General features: G+C 41.8%; 1 protein-coding gene across 3 annotated transcripts in view; it reads right to left on the bottom strand.

Annotated features, from left to right (window-relative positions):
- The window catches only part of LOC308407594 (chemokine-like protein TAFA-2), a 105,880-nt gene that overhangs the window by 58,441 nt on the left and 25,577 nt on the right, over nucleotides 1–21,862 (bottom strand). Inside the window, exon 1 of one of the 3 annotated variants that reach the window (XM_080899379.1) lies at nucleotides 10,538–11,095. The exons of 1 other annotated variant lie outside the window; for it this stretch is intronic. Coding sequence is in view for 1 of the 2 variants with exons in the window: in XM_080899377.1 (XP_080755503.1) it covers nucleotides 5,182–5,192 (11 nt within the window). In the remaining variant the exon portion in view is untranslated. Of the gene's footprint in view, nucleotides 1–5,181; nucleotides 5,224–10,537; nucleotides 11,096–21,862 lie in introns of those variants that run through there. One more of the 3 variants, XM_080899377.1, reaches the window with a different exon arrangement.

Here is a 21,862-nt window from a genome sequence, read left to right as displayed (position 1 = left end):
TTTGTGAGATCACGGGGTCTTTCGTCGATAAGGTACACGACTCAAACAGAAATGCTGTTAAGGCCAGATCCTGGTGCAGCCTGAATTACACTGTTGTAATACCAGAACAAAAATAATAAGGTATGAAAAACTGCTGGTGTGTGTCGCCTGCACCTTGTATCTCCACTCTTACTAAACTAGCATGTAGATGCTACACACAACAGTGGACAAGAATTGGGAGATGATGATTTGCCGAATGGATTCTGGGTATTCTTGCGAGTTAATGGACGGGCTTGTTTTGTAGCCAGAGTTAGAACTGCAAGGACTTTCCAAACCTAATTGCAACCTCGGGAGATTTCAGCTTGATTAGGCCTCCCCGATCCTGCCAGAAGCATGTGTGTGTGTGTGTGTGTGTGCATTTGCATGCATGAGTGTGTGATTCATGTGTGTCTTTCATTAATCAAATCCACAGTTTGGTCCTTGTGGCTAAACTCCCTCCATGTGACCTGTAGAAAAAGCCCGTGGCTAAAATTTAAACCTCCAATTTAACTACCATTGTGGAAACATTATATCTGAAACGTGTGAGTCAATGCGCATGAAAATCAGGAGAAGGATCGGGGGAAGAAGAGGGAGTGAGTTAATGAGGAGTGGGCATTTCCTCCTCCATTCCTCAACCTCTTATCATTCGTTCACTAGTTAACAGCACACTATGACTGCAGCAGAGTGCACATCACAGACTTGACATCCCCCATCTCTCAAATCAGCTTTTGCCTGCTGCTGCTACATGTGTGTCCCCGACACATCCCCGAAGCTTGAGTCGACCCAAGGGTGTCACACTCCATCCATCTCCATCCTCTCTCCTTCTTTGGCTCTGGCTCTGTTTGTCGCATGCTGTGCTAACCTGGAGAGCCCGCTGCACCGCGAGGTACGATCCTGATGTCACTACCAATCCATCGTCCACACACAGCACAGCCACCCCAAAAACATCCTCAGGTCAAACGCACACACACATACACAGAGAGGAAAAAAACAGCGCTGCAGTGTGTGGCTGCTGACAGTACAGATCCAGGTGGTTAACGCAGTTATGTTGTCTGAGCCTTTCTATCAGCCACTAGTCCAACAGCATCAAACAATAAAAGAAAAAAGGAATTGCCAGGCTTCACCTACAGGCGCGAGCTACACCAACCCTGTAAGCTGGCTTAACACTGCAAAAATAACATCAAAGTCCTTCTCTCCGTAGAATACACAGCAGACCACTTTTATATTTATTTATCACATTTTGACTACACTTCAATTTCCGGCGAGGTTCTTGGGCAATGACAGAAAAGAACACTTTGAACTAAATAAACAAATGCAAAGAGGGATCTCTTGAAGCTTTGGAATTGAGGAAATATATTAAAGCAAAATGCTAATGGCCTCCACTATGTGCTCCCTGATGTGGGAAGCCTGGAAGCGTCAGGCATGGGAGAGCACGGATGGAAAAAATAACCCAGAAGGAAAAGATTGCTTCTTTAATTCAATTTAATTGCAGTTTTTTTTTTCCCTTTTGTAGACTTTTGGCTGAAATTATTACAACAATTAATGAAACAGGTGGAAGTCCATTCAGTACTTGAAAGCTTGTAGAGCTTTGTTTCTGAAGAATAGGAGCACTTGCAAAGTTAAACTGTGACACCAATGGGATTTTGTTGTACCTGAACGAGAAATGAAAACAGGCCGATCAGTTAAAGTCTCATCAGAGAGTGAAAACAATAAAGAACTGCAGAGCCTCAGAGGCTTTAGGATAACTTCCTCCAGCACAGTTAAGCTGTTGGATGCAAAGAAAAGGTGCAGCTCTTCGCTTATTTCGGGGCTCAGGGACACAGGAAGAACGCAGGTTCTACTTTTCCAGCTCACTTTAATGGGAGTGCGATTTCATCCGTCTGTCTCCCAGACAGACAGGTGAAAGCGACCGGCAGTAAAAGCACTTACTCTCTCTCTCCTTCTCCCTCTCTCTCTGTCTATACTTTCCTCTCTGTGCTTCCCAACTTAATTTTTCATCACACTGTGGTTTTCAGAAGACCGGGGCTTTTTCTTTTCTCCACTGCCCTCAGCTGGCATATTTAGATTCTACCCCACGTCCATTTCTATCTTCCTCTAGTTTCTGCGGACTTGTAGTAAAAATAGGTCTTTCTTCTAATTCTAATTTGTGTTGTACAGTTATTTCATTTTTAACCTTAATTTTTTATATTTTATTCCTTCCTAGTTAAATTTACCCTTTTTAATTTTTCATATTTATTTCCTATCTTATTCATAGCCTTTTCCTTTTTTTTCTTTAGGTCACGAGCAGTTGTCTAAGCATTTCACTGCATATCGTACTGTGTATGACTGTGTACGTGACAAATAAAATTTGAATTTGAATTTGATTCTTCTAGCATTTTTTATAAACCTTTGAATTATTACAACAGTAATAAGGCTCTGAAGATATATATTTTTCCTAACATCAAACAACTGATGACATTTAAAAGATATAGTTTCATACATCTAAACACAAATCCTGGCTTCACTGCTCAGTCACTTTATGCCCTGTTGAAAGTAAAGACTGTAAAGATTAAACAAACACACTCTCTGAATACAGCACCTGCCACAGAGGACACCGATATATCATTTAAATTCAGTCATGCCAGATTAAAAGACAAGCTGCTGCCAGTTAGGGACCTTAAAAAAATGTTCAATCTGGGCGCAAAAAACCTTCATCCGGAGCTGGGTTCATTCATGTGTGTCAGTGGAGGACTGCCAACACCGCTAGTTTGAGTTGAAAACGTCAAAAAACATAGTGTTTGACAAGGGGGGGGGGGGATGAGGCAGGATAAAAGTAAAAAAGTTCAGTGAACGATTGTGTGTGTGTGTGTGTGTGTGTGTGTGTGTGTGTGTGTGTGTGTGTGTGTGTGTGTGTGTGTACACGCATGTGACGTTTTGTGTGATGATTACTGATGTGAGCAGATGAGGGGCAGGAGGTGGCATTTAGGGTCCGAGCTTTTCTCCAGAAACTCTGCCTCGGGTTTATGAAACCCCAAAGAGAGGAAACAGCACTGGGATGACTTCCTGTTTTGTTTCCTTTTTTCTGTCTTTCACTAGATTATGTAATTTTGAAAGCACAACACAGCATTGAAAGCGGAGCGTCTCAATGATGGCTTCAGTCCTCTCTGGTCTCATTCTGTAACTCTCCTAAACTCCCCAGCTCAGACCTATTTCTCTGCCCTAAATGCATAATTCTGTAAATGAAGCATCTGCTTGGGTGGTCCCTGTAGGCCCATGTGTATCAGGCTGAGGCTGACTTAAAAATAGTTTTACTAACAGTTTCCAAAATAAGTAGCACAAGACTACGATTTTGAACTTGATAATGTATGTTAATGTCTAAGATGGCAATGGGTAAATAAGCTGTACGCAGTATAATGAATTTCAAAAATGTGATAACGCTGTAACTATTTACATTCAAATCAATCACGATACTGAACAGGTAGGTAAACGAAAACTAACAGTTAAGTTAATCATTTGGAAGCTTTCACACATATAACCAGCAGCAAGAACTTGCCAATATTTATCCAAACAAAATCACAGTGTTAAGTGTTTCTGGATTAACACTAATTATTGGTATATTGGCATGAAACCAATCATTTCTCTTCAGTTTCGATGTCGTCCTTCCAAAGATCAATATTCGGCATGCTTGCCAACAAGTTTCAGCCAGTGCCACACTGATGAGGAGACGTGACAATAACAGTAATAATTCAGATCCTGTTTAATAGCTGTTCACCAAACAACTCTTGAAGGACATAAACATAAATATAAGCTGATATCAGAACAGGAAATGGTGGCAAGCACGTCAATTTACTATTCTAAAGAGGCCGCAGGTATAAATATGCTTGGTTGTCTGTCACGGTGCTAGTTCTGTAAATGATAAATGGTAAATGCACTGGTTCTTATATGGCGCTTTTCTACGCTATCTGAGCACTCGGAGCGCTTTAGCTCTGATAAATTGGTGACCATTCCAGGGTAGTGATGTCACCAGTACTGATATCTCTCAATGCCAAACTTAGTTTAGTAGCTGTATGATGTATGTGCTGAATAAGGTTTCTAAAAAATCTATACTCAAATCCTAATCAGTACTAACATTTATCAGATTACATACTCATTTGTAACAGCACTGACATCAGCAGTGCTGTTTTTCTTAACTCACAGTGAACCTGAGAAAAACCTGCCAGAAGCACAGGAAATAAGATTAATCTCTTTGCACAGACCAGTATTGTTCTTTATTTTATTTTTTGTTTATGCTTCTTACTTTTTCATTTTACACTCAAGGTTTCAAAAATTATGTTGAGTATTTTCCTGGTTATTAAGATTGAGGTTGAAGTTCTAGTATTGTGACGACCCGAATCCTGTTTTGCTTAAATCAACATGGCTTGTGCATAATATTGATTCTGATTGGCCAACATTTCTACATGTTTATATCACCACCTGTTGCTTTGGCATCCTCTTAGCTTGACATTGTTATTTAAATGGTCTGTACTTGTATAGCGCTTTACACAACCAGTCATCCACCCATTCACACACTGGTGATGGCAGCTACATTGTAGCCGCCCTGGGGCGCACTGACAGAGGCGAGGCTGCCGGACACTGGCGCCACTGGGCCCTCTGACCACCACCAGTAGGCAACGTGTGAAGTGTCTTGCTACCTCAAGGACACAACGACCGAGACTGTCCAAGCCGGGGCTCGAACCGGCAACCTTCCGATTACAAGGCGAACTCCCAACTCTTGAGCCACATGTTCATGTGGACACAAATATTTTTCAAAGCAGACATGGAAAAATCTTCATTTAAAAAAGAGACCATGTGGATTTATGTCTCTACTTGAGATATTCTACTAATGCACAATGCCTTCTTTGCACTTCTGGTCTTTTCTAACGCTTTTAGTTATGCTTGCAATTCATCACTACAGGGCATTGTGTTATTTAGAGTTTTGTGTGATCTGTGTTCTTACAGTCAGAAATAACCAAGTTAACATAGACTCATTGCTGTTACATGTGCTGATCATGCTTACTGAGACCCCATTCTAGGTCTGGAAAAATATAATAAAGGATGAACTGAGTAATTCAATGTGATGGTGTGAGGTAATAGACGTATACATCTGTTTGACTTACTAATCTTAAATAAAATTATTTCACTTACTTGCTAACCATGTTGGAGGACACTGCTGGCAGAGCTGAGGAGTCATTCCGATAAACACAAAGACAGCGGGATACCTTCTATACCTTCTAAAAGGCCAATGCTTTCTCAACCTCTCACATATAAATTTCTCTTTGAAGTAGACCACCAAACCAAGAAGCTATGCATTTTATGACCCCAGAGAGGCAGGAGATGGGGCATCTATCAGAGGTAGTAATGATTTAAGCACAGCATGAACCTGCAGTCCTGCAATGCTAAGCATTTCACCTCAAGGACCTTCTGTTCCCAAAATACATAAAACTCTATAGTTCAGTTGAATATTCCCCATCTAGGGAATTATCACACTCCCAAGAAAAAAAAAGCCAAAAAAGACCGTCTGCTTTCACCTGAACAGTGTCTGGATGAACACTGAGCAGATAAGAAAATGAAGTTCTCAGACTCGGGGAAAGCCCATGCTGTGAGCATCAATTCAATGGCTAAGACACGAAACCACATAAATGGGAATTAGACTCTCTGAATGTGGATGGCAAAGAGAGACAGGAGAAGAAATTTTCAAACTCTTTCAGTATGAAACAAATTTCAGTCTGTTTAAAGTAATAAAAATACTTAATGATCTTTGTTCCATCTTCATTTAATTCAACCTTCTGCTTCGATTCACAGTTTTTAAAAGTAAAGAAGTTTGATTTTTTTTTCTTTTTTTGCTTTGCTGTATTTAAAGTAGCTTTAAAGGTTTTTTTCTGTTAAAATACTTCATAGAATATTATCTCAATACCATGATGTCATCCTTGTGAATCACCAAATCCCAGGGATTATTACTTAAATCATAGTTCCATTTATTTTTCAGTTGCTTTAAAAGTCGCCTCCAAAGCCACCATTTCCCTGAGCATTCTCTGACACCTCGATGGGCGTGTCTAGGGAGGGAAGTCAGCACCGACGATGCCCTCTGCTGACAAGCACGCTCGTCTCCTGGTCAGGATGTCCCTTGAAAATTTTGCCTATAAAAAGCAGCTGCTGGAACGCAACTTTATGGATTCTTTGTTGTCGCCAATAAAAAGCTCTCTCATCGTATTTCTCCATTGCCAGGCAACTTCCGAAAGCTCTTCACTGCTACACGCTGCTGCTGCTGCTGCTGCTGCTGCTGCTGCTGCTGCTGCTGCTGCTGCTGCTGCTGCTGCTGCTGCTGCTGCCCTTTCTCTCTCCATAATTCATCTCACTGACTCAGCGGCTATGGACATGCAAACAAACACCACACTTTCTTTCTTCTTACCAAGAGACTATAGAAATGACAACTGGGTCCTTTATTCCAAACACTGCTTCCAATAAGAATGACAATCACTCACCTGCATCATACTTTCACTGCCAAGTCTTTCACTAAATTCCTCATTCGTTTGTTTTTATAGAGGTAGTTAGTGTTACTGTGAAATTTCTTATTTAATTTCTGCCTAAGTTAATGTGTGTGGGCTTTATAGAGATTTTTGCCATATTTCCAAAATGAAGCTAATTTCCCTACAGCGTGTGGATGATGGAATTTATTCTTACAGGGGTGTTAATTTCATTCTCTATGGCAAATAGCAGGAAATTAATGAAAACTTGTTGTTTTTCTCCCCAGAAAACTCATCATATTGTTCCTATTTCACCTCCCAGCCTGGTGCATATAACTTATGCATGCATTTGATGTGTTATCTGTGCGCACACTCACTGTGTGTCTGTACACGTGTGTGCATTTGCAGCCAACAGCTGTAGATGGCAACAAATATAAGCCATCCTAATAATGCAACGGTGAAGCAGCCAGTAAGGTCAACATAAGAGACTGAACGGAAAGCGAAATGTCTGGATACACCAAACACTCACACACACACACTCACACACACACATGTACACACTGTCTGAATCTATCCCCACCTCCAGGCACATAAACATGGACCCTCCCAATCTGTATATCACTCCCCATCCACACTCTCCCCGTATTTTCTCACAAACCATTACTTTTTTCACCTCTCTGATTTCTTCTTCTATCCACCCCCGCTCTTTCTCCTCTCCCCCCTCTGTCCTTCCTCTCTTACATCCATCTTATGCTGATATCGTTGGAGGTCAGACGACACCCTGAGAAAGAGGGCTGAAGAATGGATCCATGATCCTTGGCCTTAATTACAGTGTCAAATGAGCTGTTAGCTATCTACATGCAGGTTTGTGTGTGTGTGTGTGTGTGTGTGTGTGTGTGTGTGTGTGTGTGTGTGTGTGTGTGTGTGTGTGTGTGTGTGTGTGTGTGTGTGTGTGTTCTTTCTCTAATATGCTAGTCAGCTCCCCACAGGTGCAGTTGCCATATCAGCATCCACAACAACAGATGGACTCCAGTTACACACACGCATGCAAATAGTAACTGTGGCTTACAGCACATTAAAATGAGAAATCGAGTATCTCAAATTATTAAAATCTTCATTCTGAGTTTAATATTTGACTATGTATTTTTCAGTCTAGTTCACTACATACAACCGTAATCATGGGGAAGACTGCTGACTTGATAGTTAGTGTCATCAAGACCTCCACAAGGAGTGTAAGCCAAGAGGGTCACTGCTGAAAAGGCTTAGCGTTCATGGAGTGCAGTATCACAGCATGTTAATAGAACGTGGTATGAAGGGAAAGGAACATGTGCACAAGCAAGAGGATGACTGCAGCCTTGAGAGAATTGTCAAGAAAATTTGATTCAAGAACTTCGCAAGGAGTGGACCATGTCAGTGTATCGACCCTCTGCTTTCCTGTTATTAAGCCACACCTGAACCGGAAGGAACATCGGAAGCGTTTTAACTGGACTAAGGAGAAAAAGGAGAAAAAGAACTGGACTGTTGCTCAGTGATCATAAGTCCTCTTGACACATGAAAGTGAATTTTCATTTAAGGTACAGAATCCAAGGTGATTGAACTCCAGTGGGAAGTTCTAACAGTCTGTAATGATTAAGGTTGCCATGTCCTCTACTGGTGTTGGTAGTTAAACTATGATGCAGTCACCTATCAGGAGATTTTAAAGGACTTCATGTTTCCATCTGCTGATAAGCTTTATGAAGATGCTGATTTCCTTTTCCTTAACGCCTGTCCAGAGGCCCAAAACTAACACCAAGCACGTTGGTGACTGCATTATCACTGAGCTTGATGGGCCTTTCAACCTGAAGATGAGAAACACCCAAAGCAAAAATACAGATGACCTGAAGACTCCTATCAAAGGAACCTAAACTAATTCGTGTTAAATGAGACCCCAAAAAGTGCTGTGTGGTAATTAATATAATTTTCAGCAGTTTGACATTTCTGAAGGAAATATTTTAGGATTTTCAGATGCTTGATTTCTATTTTTTTTAGAAGCAAATAGTCTTAATCATTCAAATCAAAATAAAAAAGCTAGAAATATTCCAGTTTATGTATAATAAATATAGAATATGTGAAAGTTTCCCTTTCAGAATTAAATTGCCAAAAAAAAGTCACAGTGATGCACTAGTATTCCTGCAAGTTTGAGAATGATGCGGTTCTCTATATCCGCTTAATCAGGGCAGATGTCCCTGTACGATCACAGTAAATCATTAATAATGCTTCACCTCATGCACTCATATGCCTGCAGGACACGCACTTCTCTTTTTCCGTGGAAAACTCACCCAAGTCAAGATGCTTAATCAGATTCAGAGCAACATCCAGCAGAAACGTAAACATGGAACACATCAGATGTTTATATATAGATATAGATATATATAGAGATAGATATAGATATATATGACTTGAATGTCTGTCGTAATAAGCTTGCATTTGTGTGTGTGTGTGTGTGTGTGTCAGAAGGAAAGATAGTGAGTGTGTGTGTGTGTGTGTGTGTGTGTGTGTGTGTGTGTGTGTGTGTGTGTGTGTGTGTGTGTGTGTGTGTGTGTAAAGAGTGAGTGTGTGTATGTCTAGTTGATATTCCAGCAGGGTGGCTTGTTGTGAGTGTGGTTTCCCACAATTCTTATCAGAGCTGTGATCACAGAAAACTGGTCTCCCCAAATGGAGCACATCCCTCCCTGACACTATCAGCGATGTAGCCACACACACACACACACACACACACACACACACACACACACACACACACACACACACACATAGAAAGCCATCCATTATGTTTCTCTGCTGGCGATTCCCCTTCCTTGAGTCTAATTCAATCTTCAACTTATAACGCAACACCAAAACACGCGCAGCCAAGAACATGAATACAATTTGGAACAATCTGAGGTGAGTATGTCTGTCTTATGAATAAATAAGAGTTTTTCCTTTACTCAAAACCAGCAGAGGAAATCTGCCTCGGGACGGATAAAACAATTGCTGGCTTAGAAAAATTGAAAACAAAGGACAAGGGAAAAAAGCCGCAGCAAATACAAAGCGCCAGGGAGGAAAAAGACATGTAATATTCAGTGGGGAAAGCAAGGAGGTCGACATTTTGAGGATTTGTAGTGGGGTAAGAGGGGTGAAAAAAGCAAATGGCTGCAAGGGTGTGTTTGAGTTTGTCTATTTCAGCCCACAGATCCGTTTCAGAGAAGGAAACACACAGATTCTCTCAAGCAGTGATCTAATTGACAAGCCAGTGATGCAGCATAGTGAATTAAAGTACATGAGGTACAAAGCAGTGCAGCACTTCTGCAGCAGTGAGGTAGATCTGCATGCTGATATGCTGAGGAAAGCATCACACAGAGCAGTTCATGCAGAGGTAAAAAAGTGATGAGAAAAAGACTTAGATAAGATGCGTCCTGCTCAAAATCTGCCTTTGCTTCATTCTGGGGAAACGTGTCCTAGTTAATACCCAGCTGCTCAGCGCACAAACATACACTGCCTGCACGCTCGCACAAACACATGCACACACATTCCTGTGCTGCTAATGAACAGCCTGCTTTCTCACTTGGGATTTCTCACCCTATAAGTTTGTTTCCTTCTTTACCTTTACCACATCCATCTATCCTTCCTTCCCTTCCTCTTGCATTCTGGTGACAGCTTCTCCTCTCTGGGGTTTAGCGGTTTGACGTGTGCCCCTCATGCATGCGCAGGATGGCATGGTGTGACACACGCAAGCACTCAAACACACACGCACACTGGAATTCAAAGGGCTAATCTAAAGAAGGGCATCAAAAAAGCCAAACACCATTACAAAAAGAAGGTAGAAGAACACTTCTCCAACTCCAACCCCCGACGCATGTGGCAAGGACTCCAGACCATCACAGACTACAGAACCACCAAACCCTCCCCCGCATCCTCTGATGTCTCCTTCCTCAATGAGCTCAACAACTTTTATGCTCGTTTTGAGCGAGGGAACCCCACAACCACAACCAAAGCAGACATGACGCCAGACCACCAACCTATGACTCTCTCCCCCACCGATGTAGGAGCGGTGCTGAGCAGGATCAATGTCCACAAGGCTGCAGGCCCTGATGGCATCCCCGGGCGTGTTCTCAGAGCGTGTTCTGGGGAGCTTGCAGGAGTGCTCACAGACATATTCAATCTGTCCTTGGCCCACGCTGTGGTACCGGCCTGCTTCAAATCCACCTCCATCGTCCCGATACCCAAAAACTCCAACCCATCTTGCCTCAATGATTACCGCCCAGTAGCACTCACCCCCATCATCACTAAGTGCTTAGAGCGACTGGTCCTAGCACACTTCAAATCCTGTCTCCCCCCCACCCTGGACCCCCACCAATTCGCATACCGCCGGAACAGGAGCACAGAGGATGCAGTCTCCATCGCAATGCACTCTGTCCTCTCACACCTGGACAACAACAACACCTACGCCAGAATGCTGTTTATAGACTTCAGTTCAGCATTCAATACAATCCACCCCTCACAACTCATCAGGAAACTGACAGACCTGGGTATCAGTTCCCTCATCTGCAAATGGTTACTGGACTTCCTGACCAACCGCCCCCAACATGTCCGGCTGGATAACCGCTGCTCATCTACCATCACAATGAACACCGGTGTACCACAAGGCTGTGTGATGAGCCCTTTCCTCTACTCCCTCTTCACCCACGACTGCAGACCTGCTGATGGTTCCAACACCATCATTAAGTTTGCAGATGACACCACGGTGACTGGCCTCATCAGTGACAACGATGAGGCCGCCTACAGGGAGGAGGTGGATCGTCTGGCTGAGTGGTGCGACAGAAACAACCTGCTGCTTAACACCGAGAAGACCAAGGAGCTCATCGTGGACTACAGGAGGAATGCTGACCCACATCCACCCATCCACATTAAGGGGACGGCTGTGGAGCGTGTGAGCAGCTTCAAGTTCTTGGGAGTCCACATCTCCGAGGATCTCATCTGGACGACCAACTGCTCCAAGCTGGTCAAGAAGGCTCACCAGCGCCTCTTCTTCTTGAGGACTCTGAGGAAGAACCACCTGTCCTCAGACATCCTGGTGAACTTCTATCGTTGCACCATCGAGAGCATCCTGACCAACTGTATAACAGTCTGGTACGGGAACTGCTCTGCCTCGGACCGGAAGGCGTTGCAGAGGGTCGTGAAAACTGCCCAGCGCATCGCCGGAGCACCACTTCCTGCCATAAAAGACATCTACAGGAAGCGGTGTCTGAAAAGGGCTGGGAAAATCATCAGAGACCCCAGTCACCCATCACATGGACTCTTCACCCTCCTGCCCTCTGGGAGGCGCCACAGGAGCCTCCGGACTAAGACCACCAGGTACCAGGTACCCACAGCTGTCAGACTCCTGAACTCTGCCTCCTGACATCTGACCCACGTTAACACATGGACTGAACATACACACACCCACAATGGACAACTGTACCCTCAAACACAATAATAACATGGACTGAACCACCACTCACAACCACCAGCACTTTATATAGCCTCTGTAGAAACTATCTACACCCTCACTTATCTTAACTGCACTACTGTATAGCTCTGTGTAAATAATCATTCTGTACATTCGATAATTTTTAATCCTACAACTGTTTACAACTTGCATAGTTCCCATTTCTGTATAGCTGTATATCTCAGATTCTGTAAAGTTATTTATTTCATATTCTGTATAGTTTTTCATATTTATATCCTGTTCATAGCCTGTACATAGCTTGTACTCACTACAGCCTGTACATACTTATAGTTATAGAATATTCACAACATACTTCATACCGTGTACATTATAACATACCATAATAGACCCATTTCTGTAATATACTCACATATCTATATTATTGCTAATATATATTGTAATATATCTATATCACTAAAGCACTTCTGGATGGATGCAAACTGCATTTCGTTGCCCTGTACCTGTGCATGTGCAATGACAATAAAGTTGAATTCTATTCTATTCTATTCTATTCTAAATGTCGCACAAAAACACTAACACCCTTTCCCAAAACCAAGCCAACAAAAGTGTAATGAAATACTAATGGAATAAACTTCGAGTTCACATACACACGCCCACCCCTGTGATCTCAGGCAGCCTTTAGTCAGTGGAAAAAATTAGCAGGTATGACACCTCTTGTGAGAGACTGTGCTGTCACCTATGCACCTATAAATTAGATGAACACTTAAATCCATAATTCTCAAACATCACAGGCAAAAATGCGTCAGTCCCCTGATCCGTAATGTATTCATGTTATTCATCTTCACGCTTGCCATGCACAGCTCTTCTTGTTCAAATACTTGTTTTCACATCCCTTTAATCAAATTTGCACGGATTAATTTTCAGAAAGCATTGAGAGTGTCTTGCCTGCAGAAATCCCTCAGAAGGCCGAGGGATACACTTGCATCATAGTTTAACATTGTGTCATGTGATATGTGTGGTAATTGAAGCAACTAGTTATTTCTTCTCTTTTGTCGCAGGTCACGATTTTGTTTCATCAAGCGGTTATAGCTGCGAGCGTCAGTGTCAAACGCCTCGACATTCTGATGCAGACTTCAAACACCTCCTTTTTTTTTCAGACGTATAAGCTGTTTCACTCGGAGGCGGGAGATGATGGTTTGTTCAAGCCAGGTCAAAAACCATTTAAAAATTTATCTGTTACATGCAGATGTGTGCTACTAAAATAGAGAAAGCACCAAAAGAGAAGGGGTGAAGAGAGAATGGATAATTATCACTGAAAACAAAGTGAAAAAATAGTGCCAGCGGAGCTGTTTGAAATCCATGCCTGAAATGGGGAGGCATATAAGGGAGTGTGAGTGTAGCCTGAAAGCAACCACCCACAGTTTAATAGGATGCTAGCACTAAAAATACAGTATTTATAATAAGCATCCTTAAAGTTACGGTTTCCCTACACAGCTGACTTTTTACACTTTTTCAGGCATTTCTTACTATTAGGCATTCTGCTCCTTTTAAGGCTACAAGATTATGAGACTCACTAAAAAGATGTGCTGGTAAATACTGTAGTTATTTTTTTATAAAATGATCCAAAATATATATTCTGGGTTACATGGTGCATATACTGTATCTTGCCTGAAATAAAATGCAAACAAGTCATTGCACTGTTTAATATTGAAATGACTGTATTTCAGTCACTGGCAGTGGCACTGACTAGACTGTATAAGGTGGGAGCCTTTGCTAGCAATAGCCTCAGAAAAGTGTCTTCAAAAACTCAGTGAATGCATCCCTCCTACTCATCATATATAGGAGGAGGGATGGTGTGGGCTGCTAAAGAATCAGAACCGTGGATAGATATCCGTATGTCACGTATATGGATTTTATATCTTCACGTACTATGGCAGACAACTTTGGAAAATATCTAAAACAAATGATGAAATCAGTTGGTGGTGTCCAATCACAATGCTATATATCAAATATAAAAGTCCAAGGAAGTCAACGTAACGTTACCTGACTAGGTTTAACTCCGACTCTAATTTCATAAAGTAGCACTGAAAAGAAGAAATACCAAATGTAAATAAAATGTCAAAAGAACATTTAAATTATCTCAAACCTAAAAAGAAGCAAATTAAATTATTCAGAACAGAAAACAACAAGAAGTGCCCTTACAAAAGTGGGATTCAAGTGACTTGTTTTTTTCTGTATATTCCCACTGACTTTTGGCCATTATTTGAGTAACGTGGTGGCGCTTTCCTCCAGTGAAAGAAACAAGCTCTTTTTACTAAGCTTTGCACATCAAGGGATAGAACATTTAAGACCAGCTTTGTGATTTCCCACAAAATTGCAAAAAACAGTAAGCCATTTCCGGATGGGGAGTTTATCAAAGAGTGTTTGGTGTACTCTGCCCATATGCCCTGAGAAAAAAGAAGCATTTAGATTCCCCCAAGGTCTTCAATCATTCAGGATTGAGGACCTTGCAGGAAATCTGAAACGTCAGTTGAAAAAGAAAGCAGATAGTTCTGACTGTTTCCTCTTGGCTTTGTAAGAGAGCTGTGACATCCACGACACAGCTCAGTTACTCATCTTTGTACGTGGGATAAAGAAAAAGTTTGAGATTATGGAGGAGTTGGAAGCATTGTGCTGAATGAAAGGTGATGCAACTGTGATGGATTTGTTAACCAAAGTACCGACATGCTCTAATAGGACAAAACTAGCAGGTGCTGCAACCGATGGCTGTCCAAATCTGAAAAATGTCACACTTCTGAAGAGGATGCAAGACAATGTCACAGAAATAATCCCTGAACTGAAATTGGTATTTTGTATTATAATTATAAAACAGGAGGCGCTGTGCTGAAAATGAACCGAACTTCATTAGGGCAGAAGAATTCAATTACGCACAGTTTGTTGCACTTTTGGAGGAGCATGAGGGTAAACATGGTGACATGAGCTACCACGCAGCTGTCAGGTGGCTCAGCCTGACAGCTGCACTTAGTGCTGAAAAGGTACCTGAGAGCAGAACATTGAAAGTTTTGTGAGAAGAAAAGCAAAACAGATCACACGTTTACTGTTGATGTGACTGCACTAATGAATGAACTGCAAACTGAACTACAAGCCAAGAGCCTATTTGCGCATGAAATGTTCAGCTTGCTGGAGACTTTCACGAGAAAGTTGCTGTTTCTTTTGAGCCAACTGGAGTGCATTATTTAGCCCATACCATCAGCTGATCGCGTCACCTGACGCCCTGCCTGGTGAGTTTTCAGGGGCATTTGAAGACTTCCAAACAGCTGAGAGTGAAATACACACGATTGAATCTTTCTTCACTTGCAGTGTGGATAATGCATCCAGTGATGTTGGATGACTCACTACATGCAGAGCAATTCAAGCCATCATCATCGCTGGATTTAAACTTGCATACAGAGACATGCTCAGAGGATGTTGGTTCTCTTTGGATCTACCTTCATATCTGAACAAACATTCTCAACTTGTCATTCAAACTAAGTCAGGAGAACCACCATCGCATTTCTACCTCTGGAACTAAACCTCAGTGTAATGGACAGAAAACCTGCAGAGGACATTAGTATGCTTTTTCTATGCCTATTTCACATTTTCACTGCCTACTTGTACCAGCTTCTTGTACCAATGTCAGTTTATAAAGAGATATTTCCATTGAATTGAGTTCAACTTATTGGTGCAAACCTCAACAGCAGACTTAGCTTTTTATGTAGCCCCTTGGGAAACTTAATTGCTGAGCCCTGAATAATAAGAGGGTCTGACACAATAAACTTCACTTCAATTCAAGTTCAATTACAATATATAGCTCCAAATCCAACAACACTTATCTCATGGGACTTTATACAGCAAGGTAAAGACCCTACAGTATTACGGAGAAAACAACATTAATCAGACAATCCCTATGAAAAGGAATTAGGCGTCAGTGAGAAGGAAAAACTCCCCTTTAACAGGAAGAAACCTCCAGCAGAACCAGGCTCAAGGAGAGGCAGAAATCTACTGAGACCAGTTGTTGGGGGATGAGGGGAAAAAGACAGAACAAGGAGAGCTTAGAGAGGCAGGACTATGAGAGCAAAAACCATGTGTGCTGTGTTTGTGTACTTGTGCTAAAGGACACCCATAAAACAACAGACACCTTAAGGAATTCCCTGTGGTACCAATAAATGCTAGTGTTACATTTGCCTCCTCACTGGTTTTACTATCTAGCAGCTGTAGTTTGCTGTAGGGTGCTGTCACAGACATACAGGACTACATCAAAAACACCAGCGGACAAACAATTAAGCGATCACAGAGATTTAAGAAGTACAAGAACAATCTGTTAGTCAGCCAGTGGAAAAAATCCCCACAAATGTAGTTCGAGGCAGCTGAACAAAAACTTTTCTTTGTGTGTGTGTGTGTGTGTGTGTGTGTGTGTGTGTGTGTGTGTGTGTGTGTGTGTGTGTGTGTGTGTGTGTGTGTGTGTGTGTGTGTGTGTGTGTGTGTGTGTGTGTGTGTCAGCATAGGCGGGTCCACAATTAAAGCTGATTCCTGTTGAGTTTTTCAAGAACAACACTCACACTCAAACACACCCATTCACGTCACCTGATTGTGCCTGATTACAGACTGTTTTCTGTACGTGACAGCAGTTCACATGTCCAACTTAACACACACATGCACACACATACACACACTTTCACACCAGCAATACAAACCCTGCTGTATACCCACACACACACAGCACTGGTGTCCCAGCATCCCTGATAGCATATTGCCAAAATAAACAGCATCAGCGCTGTCAACACAGAAATCTCTCACTGCCAGCGAGAGACTCAGGCACACACCTGGTCGTCACACCTACACACGCGTACTCTCTATAAACACATCTGGCAATCAGAGATGTGTAGAGACTCACAGCAGGGAGAAGAGGATCAGCGGGGTATTGATATTACAAACACACATACAGTACCCCTCTCTCTTTTCTCTTTCACACACACGCACACACACTCCACCTCTGACAGAGACACAGACTGTTAGTGACAGGATGGAGGACAAGTGATTTCCTGGCAGCCATTGTCTCCTTGCCTCTTAATCCAAGCTGCAGGGGGGGGGGGGGGGGGGGGTGTTGACATCTGAGACCGGTATATGAGATCCTCTCATAGCTGACCTTTAACACAGCCAGACCAGAGCAGGTAAAGGTCTACAGCTCCCCAGTGACTTGCATAGACTTGATACTGCAAGCGAAGAACGAGAGTGAAAAAGAGAGAGAGGAAGGGGATAGAGCCGTGGCAAAAATGGAGAGTCCTTGAATAAAAACCTATTTACCGCAAAGAAGAGTAAGTTTCTCACCCAGCTTTCAGGATTCATTCAGATACCCATCTTTTTCTAAAGAGCTTTGTGTCCATGACACTACCTGAGCAAAAGCTTGAAATGGTATGACGCTCTGGGAGTATCAGCATTGGACTATTCTGCGTATCACAGTTTTCAATATATTATATTCATAAATACACAATAGGCTCCTCAACAGGATAAAAACGCTGCCCTAACCTAGACACCATTTAACACGCATTCACAATGTGAGCAGCCATCAAAAAGGTCTGAGAAGAGGCCCTCAACAATAAAAAGCCGAACCTAATTCAATTTTATTTTTCAGATCTCTCAGTGGAATTTCTGTGATGCCCCCGTCTACTTGTGCTTCTGGGAAGGAACTCCTCCCATTCGTCAAAACTAGCGTCTGATAGATTTCAGCAGTATTGCCCGATATACCAGCCAATATTAGCTATCAGCTGATATATAGTTAAAAGTTTAAAAGGTAAAGCAGGGACGGGAGAAATAACCTTCAACCACGTTATGAGTTTTGACCGATGATGACCGGCGATGAGCAAATTCACTGCTGGCAACACTGTTTTGAACACCACAAACACTTATAACCACCTGATGTAAGGGGAGGCGGGCAGAGTAAACTGTGACTTGTTGTAACAAAAGCACAATTTTTTTTTTAAACTGCATTTTCTCTGTATCTATGAAGCGCCTTGAGGCGACTTTTGTTGTGAATTGGCGCTATATAAATAAAATTGAATTGAATTAATATTATCTTAGTAAGAACTCATAAATATCACAAATCTGTTGATATTTTTCTGTGTCTGGAAGAAAAGGGCATTGCCCAATGTATTTGATGTTTACATTCCCAAATATCTGCATCTATATCAGTACTATAATCCCGTATGCATTAGGCTGGGTGTTGAGAATAAGTGCTGCTGTTAGCTGGAGTTAGTGAAACTTATTTTGACGTTGGGCTCACTCTGCACTTGTGCACTTAGCAAACTCTCATATGATGCGAGACTGTAATTAAGGTGTTTATCAGAGGGAGAGTGTGATTCTTCCTTCAGATAAACACTCGAGCCTAAGCAGGCATAAAGCTAGCTTATAGTACTGTTAATGTTTAGCCAGCTCTTGTCATCTGTCCTGAGATGTAGGGTTGCATGTCTAATCTACTGAAATAAGTAACTGCGACAATACTGGGAGTGAATATTCATGTTTAGGCATATCTCCGTGTGTTAGAGCCCTGACTTCAGTTCAGGAAATGAGGCTTGAGGTAAGGAGAGGATGGGCTTGAAATCAGGGAGGAGAGAGAGCAGTGGTGGAGAAGGTAAATGAAGAGGAGAAGTCGTGCAGATGTTAAATGGTCATACACAGTTTGAAAGATCTATTTGAGGCCTTTTTCAAATAAAACTTCAAATAAAAGGCATACTGTGTGCTAAATACATAAAACAAAGTTAAGTGGAATGGCAATGTCCAACTCAGCCACTGTGTTCACGACGGTGGGAAGCTGTGGTGGCTTACACAAACTGCCGCCCACTCCAGTGTAGTTTTAATGGATTCATTCTACATTTATGAGAACACATCAGTCTGTTGTGAGATGCAATTACACACTAATAAATGTGTGTTTATTAGTAGACGATCTTTTTTCTATTAAAGTTTAATAACATAGTTACTGTAGGTTTAGCACATACTACATCCCAGCTTCATAGAGTATATTTACTTTAGTGGCACTACACTTAAGTTCAAAGTATCCTGCCACATTACTGTAGAAGCTAATCAGAAAAAAATAGTCCACAGCATTAATGCTATTTTACATCAAGAATCTATTGCTGAATAGTGTAATTAACAAATGACCTCATTATTTTAATGTGTAATTAAAATGGAGGAAGTAGTAGAGCCCTTCTTGTAACAAGCCACATGTGCAGACTTAGATTATGGATGTTGAGGAGTAGTCACGTGATACGGACCAAATTAAATAATCGCATGGAAAAAATAATCCTCTGTTTGTGCAGCTTGTCTGTCAGTCATATACACACAGTCTCCTGTCAGGTCATTGGAAGCAGCTGAAATTATTTTCTCTTGCAGTCTTTTTGTCTCTCTGCGCTCGTCATCATCTGTGAAAGCAATGATTCTGGGCTGCTTGACAGATGATTCAGTCGACAGTGTTTGTCTTCAGTAAAGTCAGTATAACGGGACCCCCTGTAGCTTACCCTGTAAAGCGTGCGCTTCAAGCACCAAAGCTGGGTTCCAATTGGAGCAACCCAGGAATGACTCCATCCCACGCCCAAGCCCAAGCTTGGGCATCTATTTTTGCCTTTTTCTAACTCTCTCACTCCAGTAAAGTGACAGTAGAATACATCACCTTCTCCATCTTCTTTAGCTTGAACTGCATATCTACACAGATGCACAACAGTAAATTTCCAGTGTCCAAATGACAGCAAAGTTTTATGTTTAGAAATTCCCTTTTCCAAAAGTTGAGAACTCTTCTTCCAATTAAAAAAGCATTACATTTGGGCAGCTGAGTGGAGCTCCAGCTTGGATATTTTCAATTGTGGTCTCAAAATGTCCAAAAAAAGAACTCTTCTTTTGAAACTTGTTATTCGTGTTCTAAGAAATGAAGGTTATTTCATGTGGAAAATTGAAGATTTCATACAAAGGTGAGTACTACTTCCTTCACAGAACTGCACTAATATGTTCTAACTAGGATAGAAAGAGATTAAGAAGGCTCATACTTGGCAAACAAATACATCGGAGACTCTAGTTTAAAAGTCCACAACTGGCACCTTCGTCACATGAAACCTGTAAACTGGGAGATCGCCATGATCTAGGTGAGTTTGCAAAAAAAAAAGCATCAAGTATGGGCATAAACATTTAAGGATGAGCAAATGAACCCTTAGGACATGAGGAGATCAGGGATTGAATGTCAGCAACAATATGACTGTAATAACACTCGTTTTAGTCTAGTCTTTAGAAGGTAGGTTTGATGTGGCATTACAGATGGATGCCAAAGTTTTCCCCTGAACAGGAGAAAAGGCCAAGCTCTGGCCTGCCACCCATACCCATGACACCTGCCACAGAGGTCAATCAGCTAGGGGTGCCACGTCTGTCAGAGCCAGGGTGAGCTGGTTAGCTGGTCACCAAGCACTTTAATCTGCAACAGATTCCCACCACCTGGCTCTGCTGGCGTGACACCAAGGCCAGCAGCCCCAGCAATCTGCCAACCCACTGTCACATTGTGAAGGGTTCAACATGAACTTAACTGGGGACAGATACATGGATGGATGGATGGATGGATGGATGGATGAAGCATTCACATTGAACCTCCATCTCTTAAAACCTTTTGAACACATATACTGCGTTCCCTATGATCAGCCCAGCTGTGTGCTGGGAACAGTTAGTGCCGTGGGTGACCCACAAGCTATACTGCTGCATGTGAATACATGAATATTTGCCTCGGGGGAGGATTTGCTCTCGGGTCTTTGATTATCAGTTCACAGTCAGGCTTTTCAAAATGACACAACTGTTAGATTCCCCTTCAGTAATATAACATGTAGCTTGTAGTCAAATCCCCCCATCTGTTGGATGAGGGCTCAGCACTTTGGCACGGCTGTCCTTGTTGTTAATGCATGCTGCCAAGTTGTTTTATGCCTCTGAATGGAGTGTAAGGTTAATCATTTATGACTCAGCTCCAAAGAGAGGCTAATGACAAGGAAAGAAATGTTTTGCCTTTTTCAGTTTCGTAGTGTAGCAGTGATGATTGTACTCTGCATAGCCAGCTGACAGAGGTGTAACTGGATGCACTTGAAGGTATTGCAAACGAGCTGAGTCTATGACAAATTCTGGATACAGCAGCTTTGTTTCCCGATCCTCCAAATCTTTTGTTAAGCACACGATTGGCCTTTGTAAGTACACAAAAATCAAAATATGCACACAGAATCACTGAGCTTCATTCCCCAGCACAAATACATGTGTGTGCTCATCTATGTATGTAAACTGTGTACAGTTCTGATTGGCTGCACATCAGGAAAAACGCTGCACCCAGTCAAGCAAAAAGAATAAATGAATAAATCAAAAAGGCTACAGATGTTGGGTTGATGTGAGTGCTCAGGTCATGTATGTGAATAAACTTAACCACACGAACCACAACTTTAACTAGGACAACCAGTAAATGTTAGCGTGATTATTTATTAATTAAAATATATTTGCTCACTGAAGTATCTTTTTAGCAAAACAAAATAACAGCTATTAAAGCTCTCTCTAAATGAACATGTCACATTTCACAGAATAACAACCAATTATCCAATCTAGACATTTAAGAGAATAAAATCAGTGAAATAAACAAAAAATCTAATTGGAAGTACTTTTGTTAAAGAGAGAAAAAGCTATAATTCAATATTTAACGCTGCCAGAGATATTTTAAACATTTATTAAAATAAAGATACATTACTTGATAGTATAAAACAAGTAGAAAAATGTTCAAAATTGATGTGACATCCCTTTTTTCTGTTCATCCTTTGTGATTTACCAGATTATAAAAAAATGCTGAGTGGTTCTG

Source organism: Rhamphochromis sp. 'chilingali', assembly GCF_963969265.1.
Source record: "Rhamphochromis sp. 'chilingali' genome assembly, chromosome: 12".
Taxonomy (NCBI): Eukaryota; Metazoa; Chordata; class Actinopteri; order Cichliformes; family Cichlidae; genus Rhamphochromis; species Rhamphochromis sp. 'chilingali'.
This window is presented reverse-complemented; position numbering and strand designations above follow the sequence as displayed.